Raw genomic sequence first — 16,250 nt, forward strand, 5'->3', positions numbered from 1 at the left:
CACTACTAGTGACCATTAAACTCCTGCAGCTGAATGGGCAAAGATGCTACGGCGTCATGAGCGAAATAGGCGAATGCATGCAGCGTGAAAGGGTGAGCATATGTCTGCTGCAGGAGCTCTACTTGAGTCACGGGTTGGTGCATGGGTTTCCCAGTGCCATGAGAATATTTGTATCAGGTTCCGGGGGCGCTGCCATTGTGGTCAACGACCCTAGTGGTGACGTCATACCGGTGCCTGGAATAGGTGATGAAGGAATATGTGTTTGGTTCAGGAACACATGTTTCGAAGGAGACTTGGTATCAGTCTATTGCAAATACAGTATGAGAGTTGAGCCATACTTAGGATATATAGAGAGTGCTGGAAACGATTGGGAACAATCCAGTCCTGTTTGGACTGGATGCGAATACGACATCCACCTTGTGGTACAGCAAGGTGACGAGTGAGTATGGGGAAAAAGTTGAAAGGGGACGGGCGATAGAAGAATTTGTTAGCGAAAAAGAGCTCCTGGTAGTGAACCAGTGGTCTGAATGGTACACCTATAGCGGTGCTACAGGGGAGTCAGACATTGATCTGACTCTGATAAATGATAAGCTGGATGAGCAATACACACACGACTGGTGTGTGGTGTCGAGCTGGAGCATCAGCGACCATAACGGTATGCTGATAACTCTCGCAAGGCGACTGCGAGTACAAGATACGTATGAGCTGGAGAACAAATGGCGAATAAAAGGAACTGACTGGGGAAGATATAGACTTCTCATTAGGGCGGAGGCTGAAGAATTTGGTTTCGACTGGTTCGACGGCCTTTGCTCTGGTGAGAAAGTACGATTAATAGAAGGCTGGATCACGAGTGTGAACGAAAGAATGTTGCAGAGACCTAGGCGAGCCACTGGCAGGAATGCCTGGTGGACGCCAGATCTCCAGAGGCGAAAGTTACAAGTGAGAAGGGCGAGAGTGGCATATCAGAAAGCAAGAAAGGGCGAAAGACCGAGCGATAGAGAGAAGGCGGAGTACATCGTCGGACCATCTTGATTCCTAAGAAAAAAGATGAGCTACACAGGACAGAGAACTGGAGACCACTAACGATCTTCTCTATTTTACTAAGACTCCTAAATAAGATCGTGGCGTCTCGGCTTTCAGAGAAGATTGCCCTCGTCGAGTGCCAGAGGGGTTTCAACATGGACAAAGAACCGGACGTGCCGAAAGCTGTGGAAGTTGAAGAGGATGAGAAGACAAAGGCGAAACTAATCCTAACAATAGATCCATCGCTGTACTTTCATGTGAAGGAGGCGACCACGTCCAAATCTCTATGGAGTAAGCTGCAATGCATGTTTAACGATTCTGGCTTTGCCAGACGAATAAGCTCACTAAGAAATTTAATTTCGACAAAGCTGGAGAGTTGTTTGTGATAGCATGGTTCAGAATGTGAACCAAATTATAGAAACTAGACAGAAGCTTCGTAGTACCGGATTCAACATACACGACGAATGGATAGGTTCTTTGCTGCTAGCTGAATTACCAGATAAGTATATGCCAATGATAATGGCGATCGAACACTCTGGAATTCCATGACAGACAGGAATTGAATTCTGAAAAAAGTATCACCCAGAGCAGGATTCGAACCTACGCCCCCCTGATTACCGGTCAGGTACTCTCCCAACTGAGCTACCCGGGCTGACGTGAGGATCCATCTGCATTGTCTGGCTACCAATATCCTCAGAATTCACATGTTAGTATTATCACTTCCGAACTCCGGCGTTCGAAAGCGATTGGAAATGTTATAGGTGGAGGGGATACACATTCGCTTTCAATGATCTTTGGGATTCTACATATCCATTTCCCAGTGCGTCGTCGACATATAGCGACATCAGCGGGGATCGGATGCGAACCTCCGATCATTGAACAAATTAAGCAATTTCATTATATTTTCAGACAAAAACTATCATTACACTCTGGAATTCCAATCACAGCTGATTCCATTAAGTCAAAGCCGATTGACATGGAAGGCGATGTCTGTAGGGCAGGGGGCGCGTTATATGTCAAACACCGCTCAGCTGGTCCGAGTCAGGTTGTTGTAAAAGTCAAGCTGTCAAGAATAGAGAAAACGACGGAATGTCAATGGAGTGACCATCGAAGAAGATGATTTATAGTTCTATGGTTCTGTGTATATAAGTTGATGAGCAGGATGTGCTCTCTCTCTTGCATGATTTTTTTCAATGGTGAATAAAGGTGTTATGCTGATTTTCCTTTGTTTTATTCCAACGTGGTGGAAGCGCCTGGCACAATTCGGCACTAAAACAGTTAGATTGTGGCACGTGGTCTATAAAGCTAGGTGAGTAATGAAAATTCAATTCTGAAATAAAAGGTATTGCCCAGACATTGAGTTGAGTTATACCCCAGCAAACCAACATGTTACATGCATGAGGATGCTACATATCATAAACAGAACATTTGAAACACAACTATAGATTTATAAATAAATATTCCATATACATATTAATATGTAAGCCGATCCGGCACATCCCTTAAATGAAGAAGCACTGACCGCCAACTGCTGATCAGGCATAATTTGTCTATTTAAGGATGTAAGGTGTTAGAATAAGACAGAGTTAGTAGATAAGATTCATTGTAAAGACTTTGAATAAATCGCTTGTAAAAGTTCTTCCTGATTTTTTTTAAAACGTGTTGACGAGTTGAGAAAATATATCTGGCGACGAGGATGGGATGTTGCTAGTATTCTAGAGAAAAATAGAAAACGTGAAAGTTATTTCTTCGAGCAACATTCGAAACAAAAAAGTTGTGAAAATTTGTGACGTCAATCCTAACTAGTGAAACCGATCAAAAGTAGCAGCAAACCAAAGAGCCAGCTAGAGTCCAAGACGAAAGGCTGAATCCCTGAAAAGAAGGGCAAGGTGAACCCTCTCAGGCCTGCTTGTGAGCTTATCAACATCGGACAACACACCTGTGGATTGATGGAGTAGCGCCCTTCAAACCAGGACCGGAAGCAACGAAAGTGAGTTGATCTATTAACCTCCTAGTTTTTCTATTCCCTAGACCAAAGGAATATTTGATTTTTTCTCTTTTTCATAAATATTGTAAGAAACAAACTGAATAATTTCATTCAAGATAGACGATTTAATTTAAAAATTCAAAAATCTTAAAACAACAATGACGCAACCTTCCGTAAGTCAAGTTAATAAGTTGGATATCAATGATTTAAAATTATTTGGAGATTAATTACCCAAATTCAGTGGTAACTCACACGAACTTCAATCATTTATAGTGGAAATAGAAAATTACATCGCAAAATTCGGATTAACCGATAATGCCCGAATAAATCATTATTGTTTCGCCATGATAAAGTCACGAATAATCGACGAAGCATCAATAATTATAAATTCAGGACCAATTCTAAATAATTCTGTCGAACTGAAGCAAATTTTAATCGATAAAACAGACTAAACTACAGTATGACTAATGTGACCAGACGTCCCGTTTTGAACGGGACTGTCCCTTTTTTGATTGCTTGTCCCGGTGTCCCCGAACTGAACGCCGGGACGCAAAATTGTCCCGTTTTCGAAAACCGCACTAAAATTAAAGAGCTGGCTGGTAAATATCTGGAGCAGTGGACTTGTTTCCTTACCAAAGAAATGGAGATATTTTATTGGGTAGATTTAAAAAAATTAGCCTCCTGGAAGATGTTCAAAAATCTCTGGATATATTGATTGAGGAGGAATATATTGACTCTAATAAAGATTCAGAAGTTTTTGACAGATTTTCATGTATTTTCTATGATGAACAAATTGTGGACATCTGGAAATATCCAGTTACAAATTCCCTTAGATTAGGAAAGGGAGTCTAGTCTCTAAGCAAATTCCAGTTCTAAAGACGATGTTGATAACTAAGGTGAATAGGTGAATATAGAAAAAACGTGCCAAGAGTTCCACTCTTACAAAATCATCACGAGCAGTATTGAAGGAAATTTGTTCCTTGCTAGTTGTATATAAATACAACTAAACATTTGGGAAATGTTTCTATTTGTATACCTGTTAGTTTTTTTCTGTGAATAAATAATTTATATATATATATATATATATATATATATATATATATATATATATATATATATATAATAAACTAGTGTTCTGTTTTGAGTCAGAAAATTAATGGTCACGTTAAGTATGACTATCAATTACAAATGCAAGGTTTCAACAATAACGAACTTGTAATTTATAGAAACATTCCGGAAAAGATTGGTCAAAGAGTAATTTATAATAATGTTGATGAAAATGTAAGAAATCTATTGGATAATAATGAAAGAAACTTTGATGATACCTGCAAAATGTTGAAAAATCGAGAGATAAAAAGACAGCAGTTAAGTTTCAGTCCTAATTTCAATTCTTATTTACAGAATGCTCATAAGAGTAAAGAAAAGATTAACTCTACCTCTTATCATTCCATTCCAAACCCAAATTTTTCTAGACAAAATACACGCCCTCATATCAGTCATAATTCGATTCAGAATTTCCCAAGTCAACGTGTAAGTATACAGCCTGCTCAGAATTCAACGCAACCAAAATTCTTTAATAATGAACGAGTATTCGGTAAACCACCTAACGTTTTCAAACCTAACCCTCATTATAAACCTAATGATAAACCAGAACCGATGTCCATAAGAACGAGAATTTTGCCACAAAAACGATCGAATGAATCATCAAGTATACGACAACCTAAACCAAACTATTAACCTAGAGAAAATTATTTCAGAGCAAGGGCACCACCGAACTTTGTATCGGAAGAATTAGCTAATACAGAAGAACAACATGAATTTTTGCTAAATGAACAAACAAATGAAAATTGCGATCTAGATTATGAATACGTTCATTCCAGTAATTCGGAAGAGAATCAATGTAGCGAAATAGAAGATGAAAATTTTCAGGAAACTGCTTATCAATCACACATGACCCAAATTTTAAGGACGAAAGAATTGCAAGTCTTTCTTATATCAAGTTAGAAAATCCACCATGTAAATTACTAATAGATTACGGTAGTTCGATTTCTATTACAGATCCAATGATTGCATACAACTATTTTCCTGATTCGATTTATAAAGAAAATACATATTTCACAACAGCTACAGGTAAAGAATCGTGTAATGAAAAAATGATTTTTCCTTTAAATATTTTCGGTTATGATACAACCTACCCATTTGTTGTCTATAAATTTCATCCCCAATACGATGGTGTGATAGGATATAATTTGATGAAAGACCTACAACTCAATTTAGATTTAAAAAACAGAATATTAACCAATGGAATTGTTTCCCAGGAACTCCATTTACAACAAGTAAAACCCCGTGAAAATCTACCTATAGACTTAAGTCATTTGAATGGAAACTTGAAAAATTAATTGACAAAAATTCTGCAAAGTAATAAATCCGTTTTTCAGTTACCAGGACAACCTATAAATTTCACAAATAAAATCAAGCATAATATTCGAACTATTGATGATAATCCAGTGTATGTTAACCGATACAGATACCCAGAAGTCCATAAAGAAGAAGTGAAACGCCAAATTACAGACCTCCTAGATCAAAATATAATCAGACCAAGTATATCTCCCTGGTCATTTCCTATTGTTGTTGATAAATCCGGAAAACGAAAATGGCGCATTGCTATAGACTATCGTAAACTTAACGAAAAAACAGTTGATGATAAATTTCCTATTCCATATATTGACGAAATCTTAGATCATCTCAAAGGCGAAAATTATTTCAGTACACTTGATCTAGCATCGGGATTCCATCAAATCGAGTTAGACGAGGAATCTATAGAAAAAACAGCTTTTGCCACAGATGAAGGACATTTCGAATTTTTAAGAATGCCCTTTGGATTGAAAAATTCCCCTTCAACTTTTCAGAGAGTAATGAATCGAATTCTGTAGCCTATTCTTGGAATAATTTGTGTTGTCTACATGGATGATATTTTGATATTTTCTAAAGATCCAGATAAACACTTAGCAGATATCCAAACAGTCTTACAGTTACTCAAACAAGAAAATCTTAAAATACAGTTGGATAATTTTTTCAAAAGCGAAGTAATGTTTTTAGGCTTTAAGATCTCAAATAAAGGAGTAGAACCTAACCCAGAAAAAATTGAAGTTATTAAAAATTTTCCAATACCAAAAACCTCAAAGGAAATCAAATCATACCTAGGCAAGAGAGGCTATTATCGAAAATTCATTCCAAATTTTTCTAAACTTACCAAACCATTGACCCAATGCTTGAAGAAAAATTATAAGATCAATGTCGAAAATCAAGAATATCAAGAAGCATTCAATATCAGTGAAAATATGTTAATAAATCATCCTATACTTCAATTTCCAGATTTCAATCAACCCTTTGTTCTTACTACGGATGCATCAAAATACGCCATTAGTGCAATTTTATCACAAGGAAATCCACCTAATGATTTACCAATGGCCTTCGCGAGTAGAACTCTCAATACTGCCGAAATTAATTATTCAACTATCGAATAAGAATTACTCCACTATCTATACAGATCATCGACCTCTTACTTGGCTATTTTCACTAAAAGAGGCCTCTTCGAGATTAATGCGTTGGAGAATTAAACTAGATGAATTCAATTTTGAGATCAAATATCGAAAAGGTGTTAATAGTAACGCGGATGCCCTTTCCAGGATTAAAATCGACTATTTTAATATTACAGAAAAAGAACAACAATTGTTATCAGATTTAGAATCAATAATGCCACAAATATCACATGAAGATCTTCTTAAGAAAAGAAGATTTCGACGAATTAATTGCAATTAACCCAGATGAAAATTCAGATGCGGAAACGGTACATTCTAACGAAGAAGATCCAATTTCAGAAATTCCCTACACCGAACGAGAAATTAATGCATTCCAATACCAAATTATCATTAAAAGCGGCAATAACATCAACGTCACCAAAGTAAAATTACATAATCAATCAAAATTTAGGCTCAATGTAACTATTTCAGGAGAAAGTCAATCCACACAATTCCTGAAAGAATTCATAGTCCCCGATAAGTCATATGGAATTTTCTTCCAAAAAAAAATATCGAAACATCATTTTTATTCATTATTCACAAAAACTATTTAATTCAGGAAGTTTCAAGTTTGAAATTTCAAACACATTGCTGGAAGACATAGAAAACGAAGAAGATCAAATGGAAAAAATTAAACTGTACCATGAAACGAAAACCACACATCGAGGTATTCAAGAAAATGTGGAGAAAGCCTCAAGAAAAAATTCTATTTTCCGAATATGTTACTGAAAGCCCAACGTTATGTTAACAGTTGTGACATCTGTCAACGTCAAAAATATGAACGCCAACCAAATAAACTGATCTTCAAACAAAATCCAATCGGTGAAAAGCCTCTCGAACACTTATACGCTGATACAATCAACATTGCAAAAACACCCTGTCTAACATTGATCGATTCATTTTCAAGGCATGGACGGTGTTTCATTCTGAAAAGCAAAACGGTAGCGGAAATCGTAGAATGTTGTATTCGCTATTTCTCTAATCACGGAACTCCTAGGAAAATTACGACAGACAACGGAACGGAATTCAAGAATGCTTCATTCCAAGAATTCGCAACCATTCATAATATCGAAATTCACTACGTGACCAACTACAATCCTACATCAAATTCCATTGTTGAGGGATTTCACTCAACATTAATTGAACAAATCAGGGTCATTGAAGATAAAAATTTGAGTTTAAGAGAAAAATTGAATAGAGCACTTTTAAGTTACAATAATTCCACTCATTCTACTCTCAAATATTGTCCCATACAAATTATAAAATCCGATTTGAATTATAGTCTTCCTGTTGAATACACCGAAAATGAAAAAGTTTCCAACTATATCGATCGATATAATCAAAATCTTAAAGAAATTAAAGAAAGTTCCAGCAAATAACAACAAGAAAAATGATAATAGAAGGCAGAAAGTAAACGAAAATAGAGCTGAGGATGTTAGTTTAGACGAAGATCGAAAAGCGTTTCTCAAATTACCGGCAGATGCGAAATTAAAACCAAGATTCAAAGAGGCCAAGATCAAAATTTTAGACAATATTCTTATTAAAGAAGCCAATAAAGGTCACATTTACCATAAGGGTAAAATCAAACAAAGAAAGAAGTAATTATCGTCTGCTTCAGGATGGTCTACCTTCATCTTAATTTCTCTCACAACCACATTTTCCATGAAAACAAAAGAAATAAGGAATAATATAATCACCTTCAGTGGTCCCAAAACATATATTGTAGAAAATGATCATATCCTCATGTATCATTATAACCTTTCCCAAATTGATTCAATTCTGAACAAACACGAAGAAATTTTAAATGACATAATTAATAAAAATGAAACAAGGGATACTGCGACGCAATACTTATATGAGTTGACATTAAATCAGTCTTTTGCAAATAAGCTTATCTTGCATGAATTAATCCCATCAAGGAATAAAAGAGGCCTTGTTAATATAGAAGGAAAAATTTCCAAGTTTCTTTTTGGCACTTTAGATGATGAAGATGAAAATCTTTATCAAGAATATTTTCGAACATTACAAGATAATGTAGTAACCATCAAAATAAATCAAAATAGAATTATAACAATAATTAATTCAATATCTGATAGATTTCACAATCAAATCAATATCATGATAAATCAAGTAGATAAATTCCTGAAAATACAGCAGGTTCTCGATAAAATCGTACTTCTACAATTTGAACAAATTAAAATATCTAAAATGCTTTCAGAAATAAATACAGCCGTCAGTTTTGCTAGACTTCATTTGCTGCACGAGTCTATTTTACCTCTCAATTACTTCAGAAATTATATTCAAAATAATGATTTATTAAAACATCTAGTCTACTTGAAAGATATTTACTCAGTGTTTTTCACGTCAGTGAAAGTAGAGGAATCACAGATTATATTTGTTATAAAAGTACCTTTGGTAAATTCCATCCCTCATAATTCTTTTGAGTTGAAATTTGTTCCCTTCCTAAATACCCACCTGATAGATCAACCTAAGTATTTGCTCCTACAACGAAAAGAAATCATATGGTCCCTGTATGAAGAATGCCAGAAAGTGGAAAAATGGATGCTTTGTTCACGAGATAAACTAGTGAAACCACCTTCGAGCCCGTTCCCACTTATCCGATCAGTCTATTTTCCCGGTCCGTCTAAATAGACGGATGTGCCAGTGGCAGTACAATTTGTGAACAGCTCCATAGGAGCTGTTCACATTATGACTGATCCGGGAATAAAGACTGATCCGATTTATTTGACGGACATTTTGCCACTGCGATGATCAGTCAAAACGCCCGGATCGGATGAGTGTGAACGAACGTTCCGTCAAGACCATAGATGAATCTATGGTCAAGACTGAAGACGAGCCCGCTCTTTCTCGCGTCGCTAGTCTCATTAGTTGTTAGTGCTAGTGGAAAATGGACGTGGACGCTTGCGCGTTAATATCGCTAGTCGAAAATAAACCCGTATTGTGGGATAAAACTTTAGACGATTACAAATTAACTAATCGACGATTAGAAGCATGGCGTGAAATTTGCTTAATATTAAATCCTGAATTCGAGAAATTGGACGAAAAGGAAAGAAAAAAATATGGTAAGTTAATTTTTTATTCAATGCTATGTAGGTAGTTTCATATAGCTGTTTCCTGCCAAGGTATTGAACCAAGATCAGACGAGAAGTATTCAGCAAATGCTCTTCGAATTATATTTGCAGTAGGACCACCTCTACACGGTCGAGGATGTGGACGACGTGGAAACGGGCCCGTTTCTTCACTTGTTTCCATACTTATTGGGTTTTGTTGTAAATTAATACCGTCTTTATCTCGGACAAAGTTATGTAAAACCGTACAAGCTTTTATGACGTTAATCGCCGTTTCTATTTGAAGATCTATCGGCCGATGCAGGATTCTCCATTTATTGGCTAGAATACCAAAGGCACACTCAACATATCTTCTAGCTCGGCTCAAGCGATAGTTGAAGATTTTTTTTTCATGATCTAGATGTGTACCCCCATATGGTCTCAAGAGATTCGGTGTTAAGCTAAAGCCTTCGTCCCCAATGAGTACATACGGCATTTCTTCATGTATGGTTTCATGCACAGGCTTGAGGTTTGGTATATTTAATGAACCATCATTAAACTTTTGCCAAAAGGTACTGTTCTTTAATATGGTAGAATCACACTCTTTCCCATATGAACCAATACTTATGTAGATGAATCGGTATTCTGAATCTACCACAGCAAGTAATACAAACGAGAAATAATCTTTATAATTAAAAAACATGGAACCACTATGGCATGGTTTTATAATTCTGATGTGCTTTCCGTCTACAGCTCCAAGACAATGAGGAAAGTTAGCTTTTGTTTCAAATCCATTTGCAATGGCTTCCCATTCTCCCTCTGTATCAGGCAACTTCATGAAGTCTGTGCATAATCTCTTCCAAATAATGACGCTTGTTTCTTTTATTATTTTACTAATAGTCGATATTCCTACCCTATATGAGTAGTGGAGTTCCTTAAACGAACACCCAGAAGCAAAATATCTGAAAACAAATAAAATGGATGAAACACTTAAACAACAGAACTTTATGATATTATTATTTGTTTGCAGGAAAATCTGTATCTGATAAATGGAACAACATTCGAGACACATGGCGAAAATCGATGAAAAATAAGAAAGATGAAAAAAAATCTGGATCTGCTGCCAAAAAGTCTCGACGTTATATACACGAAGAACAGTTGATGTTTTTAAAGAAGGTTTATGAGCCAAGATCAACCCAAGAGTCTATTCAAAACTGCGATGAAGGAAATGTACAAAGTGGTCCTAGTAATGCAACTGAGTTTCGTAAACCTTCGATTCCCAAAAGCACGAAGAGCACAACAGACGTCGATGAAAAGATATCTAAGTTCCTGGACTCTAGGATGACACAACAAAAAGAAAATCCAAATTTACTTTTTTTCAAGGGTGTATTACCCGCCGTCGATTCTTTCACAATGGATGAAACTTTAGAGTTCCAAGCAGGAGTTTTAGCTCTAATACAAAAAATCAAAGGCCGAAATAGAGTTGGTTTCCAAAGATATGATTATCAAACTGAATGGCAAGATCCATATCGTGGATACCATACACAACCTCTTCAGCAGCTGGCAGCGTTCGTACATTCACCATCACCAACCTCTCAGTCATCGTATCATTCTCAACCATCTCCTGCAGCGACAAGTGCATTACAATCTATTCAGCAAACGACAGCGTTCGTACATTCACCATCACCAACCTCTCAGTCATCGTATCATTCTCAACCATCTCCTGCAGCGACAAGTGCATTACAATCTATTCAGCAAACGACAGCGTTCGTACATTCACCATCACCAACCTCTCAGTCATCGTATCATTCTCAACCATTTCCTGCAGCGACAAGTGCATTACAATCTATTCAGCAAACGGCAGCGTTCGTACATTCACCATCACCAACCTCTCAGTCATCGTATCATTCTCAACAATCTTCAGCAGCATCAAGTGTATCAAATTATGATTTTGAGGGATTTTGGTCATTATATCTTAATCAAGAGTACTAAAGCAAAAGCTCTCATGTGACTGTTTTCCATAAAAATATTTCAATAATTACATATCTGTATTTTATTTAACTCCTAAAAATATTTTCCAATCCAACTAGCCACCTTGGAAGAGCATTTCCTATATAAATATTTGAAGAGAAAAAAAGGTCGTACCTTAAACATATGGACAGCCTTTGTTGTGGACAAATGCACTCTCTAAATCTTGTGTCTTGTAATTTTATGTCCATTGAAATTCTTCCCAAGAGATCGTCGAAAGAGGAAAAAGACATTCGAAAGTAGTTAAAGAACTTCGCCTCATCATTCCTTAATTCTCCCATCAATGTTTCAAATGTCCCTGTGGAAAATCGGTCTCGAAGTATAGGATGCACCCAATGTTGTCTTCGTTTTCTACATCTTTTTCGTCTCATTCGCCTCAAATACCACCACAATATAAGAACATCATCGTCGCCGTCCATCGCGTACAAAATACAAACGTAAACTGGCGGCGAGTCGAACCACCGACCTTCCGGCAAAACAGACTGATCGGATATAATGTGAACACCCACGTCCGGCGTCCGGTTTCAGGGCAAAAAGACTGATCGGATAAGTGGGAACGGGCTCTTCGTGTATGAGTGCATTTGTGCGTGAAAAACGTGACATTTGTAAGAGGAAACGTACCCCAATTTTCAAAGACTTAGAAGCCCTACCAAATGGACAATATTTATCCCTCTTCAATGATTTTTTTAAAGAAAACTGTTCAGGCCATTTAACATATGAACATGAACCAAAGAAAATTCTCCTAATAAAAAGTGATTGTATAATTTCTAATGGTTTTAAAACTTTTCAATCCTCCAAAACCGATCATTTTTACCATGAATTTCAACTTGATAACTTGCATATTTCACAGATTAAAGATTTAACTTTAGACCCTTTGAATGTCACGCATTTTTCATACTTAAAATTATACGAATGGAATTTGCATCCCAACCACATTTCAACCCTCTATTTTATTTTCCTGATGATGTGTTTACTCATAATTGTTCTTGTAATGTATAAAATTTTCATAATGAAATTTCGTAAAATTGTGGATTAACAGAGTTCAAACATTCAGAATGAACTCAGTTCAACAAAAGGGGGAGACAATATGTAAGCCGATCCGGCACATCCTGTAAATGAAGAAGCACTGACCGCCAACTGCTGATCAGGCATAATTTGTCTATTTAAGGATGTAAGGTGTAAGAATAAGACAGAGTTAGTAGATAAGATTCATTGTAAAGACTTTGAATGAATCGCTTGTAAAAGTTCTTCCTTATTTTTTTTTAAAACGTGTTGACGAGTTGAGAAAATATATCTATATATACACCAGAAAGAAAGTTGAGAACCCAGAGGTACCAAACAACCCCAAGAGGGACAACAAAACAACACCACCCCAAGAGGGACAACAAAATAAAACAACCCCAAGAGGGACAAAAAATAATCAGCCCACAAAGGGACAACAAGGGATCGCCGGATGGGGATCACCTCAACGCAACAAGGGGTCACCAGAAAAAAGGACCACCACAATTTAACAAGAGATCGCCAGAAAGGGATCACCAAAGAAACAATCCAAGGGTAACCTAGAGCCAGAGCCAAAGCCGTAGACAGAGGGATCAACACCAATCAACCACAACTTCCGGACGCAAAGTCAGAGGAGCACCTCGACGGAAGGCCCCACCCAAACACCGCAACCAAAAGCGAGTCAAATTGTTCAAACATTGTAAAGTATATGAAAACTGCACAAATGTCACTCAAAGAAAAACCAGGCACCGCGAATGATAATCTAAGTGACGACGAACCATTTGAAGAATTACCATTAACTGTTCTATTCAAATACATAAAAACATTCAATGGCGACCGGACGGAACTCACACTTTCATAACAAATGTAAATTCAGCATTTTCTTTAGCTCAATCACATCAAATTCCAAGTCTTTTTCTATTCGTAGTATCACAATTATCCACGAATGTCATAAATGAAATCGATATTGATGAAATAAGTGATTGGACAACCCTAAAAACCAAATTGAAAACGTACTATAGTCAAACAAAGCATGTCGCACAAAGCCATGAAGAACTAGAAACACTTCGTCAATATTCGAATGAGGGAATTACTGAATTCTTCAAAAGAGTCGAAAAAATTGAAAATGTATCCAAGCTGAATATTTATCTGCCGAACGAGACGAATTCACCGCGATTAAGAAATCAATTCAAAGAACAGCATTGAGAAGATTTATTATTCATTGCAAACCGGAAATATCTCAAATGTTAAGAGCTCGAGACATCGACAATTTGAATGAAGCTTATAATATAGCCCTTCAAGAAAAAAATTCTTAATTATACAAAAAATAAATCGAATAATTCAACCGGACTTTACTGTTCTTACTGTAAAATGAAAAACCATAACACACAAAATTGTCGCAAAAAACCAAGGTCTAATAATTCCAACCATCAATCAAGTCGAAACTCTTATCGTAACAACAACAATTCTCAGCCAGGAACCTCCAATAATACTCATAATGCAAATTCCAATCATAATCCTAATCAATTACACCCAAAATTCAAGAGAATTTTTTGTACGTATTGTAAAATATTATACCTGGACACGTTTATGAAAACTGTAGAAAGAGACAGAATCGAAATAATTATACTCAAAATCCCAAAGTCAATCAAGTGGAAAAGAATTATTTAAACTCGAAAGTTCAAACTCTGCCGAATGTCCCAGAGTTGGACCATGGCCAGTATATGGAGGCATTCGAATAAATCATTACGGAGCAGAACTCCAAGTAATTTCATTCAATGTCGAAAATTCACCAAACAAAAAGAGAGAATTTCTAATAGCCAAAGTCCAATCTGCTCTGAAGAACACCACATCGGGTCCTGTAAACAATTCTTAGCCATGGATGTCAATGAACGCTGGTCATTCGTATGCAAGGAAAACCTCTGAACAAGGAGTGCAAAAAACGAATGAGATGTCCAAAATGTGATCGCAGTCACAATATGCTCCTTCACAACGACGCAGCAGTTCCCAAAACTAATCCTACACAAACAAACAGCGAAACTGTTGGAAAGACCACTCAACCAATATCTGGCCACCTTGGAAGATCCAATCAAATTAACCATCAAGAAAAAGTAGCCATGCTTGCAACTGCCTATGTGGAAGTACGAACCAATGATGGCCAAACAAACAGCGAAACTGTTGGAAAGACCACTCAACCAATATCTGGCCACCTTGGAAGATCCAATCAAATTAACCATAAAGAAAAAGTAGCCATGCTTGCAACTGCCTATGTGGAAGTACGAAACAATGATGGCCAACAAAAAATCTTGAAAGCACTTATCGATCCGGGATCTCATAAATCGTGCATCACGGAATCAGACCAACTTCTAGCTATAGGCAGCATACAATTATCAACACGACTATGATCGTGTGAGAGTCCAGAAACCATAAGAGTCAACTGGTTAATAGGCAAAATGCCCGGAACCTATGAAGAAGCAGTTAAGGGTTTTTAGTGGGTCTCGAGCTCAGAGAGTGAAAATTCCCCCCTCGGGAGAGGGTGTGTTTGTCTGTTTTGCAGATTCTCCCCCTGCTACACCAAAAAAAAAAGACCAACTTCTTTGACTGTCTCGATACAAACATAATGTGGAAATAAATGGCCTAGGAATTGCGGCGGCAGGAACCTCGAAATGGAATTTTCACGCAGCTCAAACCAAGATTCTCAATATCCCATGCACACAACGCAGAATTGCTGGTTATGCACAAACTAAGAAGAAATATACCCAGCACCAACATCAACGTACACATACCAGATGAATGGAACAACCTGATGCTTGCAGATCCAAACTTGGTCTCAAGAAATCGACAACGGGTCTGATTCTACAAAAAACCACTTTGGGATGGATAATTTCCATTATCAGCGCAACAACCAGAAACTTTGGGATTAATAGCCAACATCGATCATGATATTGATGAAAAACTGGCCAAATTCTGGGAAATAGAGGAGATCCAGTCCACCCCCAACTCACCGGACGATATGGAATACAGCGAGAAATTCTAGAAAAGCACCCATACACGCATTCCGAGTGGAAGATACGAAATATGGTTACCATTCAAAAATGATGCGAATCACCTTGGAGAATCAAGAAAGAAAGCTGTCGGACGATTTCTGCAATTGGAGAAGAAATTCCGCAATAACAATCAACTAGAGGCCGAGAAACTTTTTCTTCGGGAATTTTTTTCGGAGGGAGTTGGGCAGACCTCCAAATATCCTAAAAGAAGTAAGTCAAAGCCAATACTGAAAGATGTAAATATCTTTCATCAGAATGTTCAGTGTATTGGAACCTCATTTCTGACGGTGGAAGAAATATTGGCGAAACACTGTGTTGACTATCTCTGTGTATCTGAGCATTGGAAATCAATAGAAGAACTTAAAGAGTACAATTTTGAAGGATATAGGATGGCTGCTGCTTTCTGTAGAGAAAAGGAAGTAAACTGGTAGCAAATACCACATCCATCTTGTGCAGCATCCCATTACCAATGTTAGATGAAGGAATGAACATTCAAGTTCTATCTAACCTAGGGAAA

At 37.0% G+C, this 16,250-nt stretch overlaps 2 protein-coding genes and 1 non-coding gene across 3 annotated transcripts in view; 1 reads left to right on the forward strand and 2 right to left on the reverse strand.

The window, feature by feature from the left end:
- Positions 1-1,602: 1,602 nt before the first annotated feature.
- Positions 1,603-1,675, reverse strand: Trnat-ggu. The gene has a single exon. It is a non-coding gene; the product is annotated as a tRNA-Thr (tRNA).
- A 7,524-nt stretch (positions 1,676-9,199) lies between these two features.
- LOC123321842 lies at positions 9,200-11,651 on the forward strand. The gene is made up of 2 exons (XM_044909620.1): positions 9,200-9,674; positions 10,690-11,651. Exons 1-2 carry the CDS (start codon positions 9,500-9,502, stop codon positions 11,649-11,651), a joined length of 1,137 nt encoding a protein of 378 aa, XP_044765555.1. The 5' UTR covers positions 9,200-9,499.
- Positions 9,675-16,250, reverse strand: part of LOC123322008 (protein ALP1-like) — an 89,373-nt gene continuing 82,797 nt past the window's right edge. The window contains exon 2 of the mRNA XM_044909822.1: positions 9,675-10,621. Within this exon, the coding sequence (XP_044765757.1) occupies positions 9,712-10,497 (786 nt within the window). The 5' untranslated portion in view covers positions 10,498-10,621 and the 3' untranslated portion in view covers positions 9,675-9,711. The remainder of the gene's footprint in view (positions 10,622-16,250) is intronic.

This window comes from Coccinella septempunctata, chromosome X (genome assembly GCF_907165205.1).
Source record: "Coccinella septempunctata chromosome X, icCocSept1.1, whole genome shotgun sequence".
Lineage (NCBI taxonomy): Eukaryota > Metazoa > Arthropoda > Insecta > Coleoptera > Coccinellidae > Coccinella > Coccinella septempunctata.

Bases quoted from the DNA above. Each gene is read 5' to 3' on its own strand.
- LOC123321842 (XM_044909620.1), top strand. From the start codon at position 9,500: ATGGACGTGGACGCTTGCGCGTTAATATCGCTAGTCGAAAATAAACCC. The intron at 9,675-10,689 runs GTAAGTTAATTT...ATTTGTTTGCAG, and splicing joins AAAGGAAAGAAAAAAATATG to GAAAATCTGTATCTGATAAA.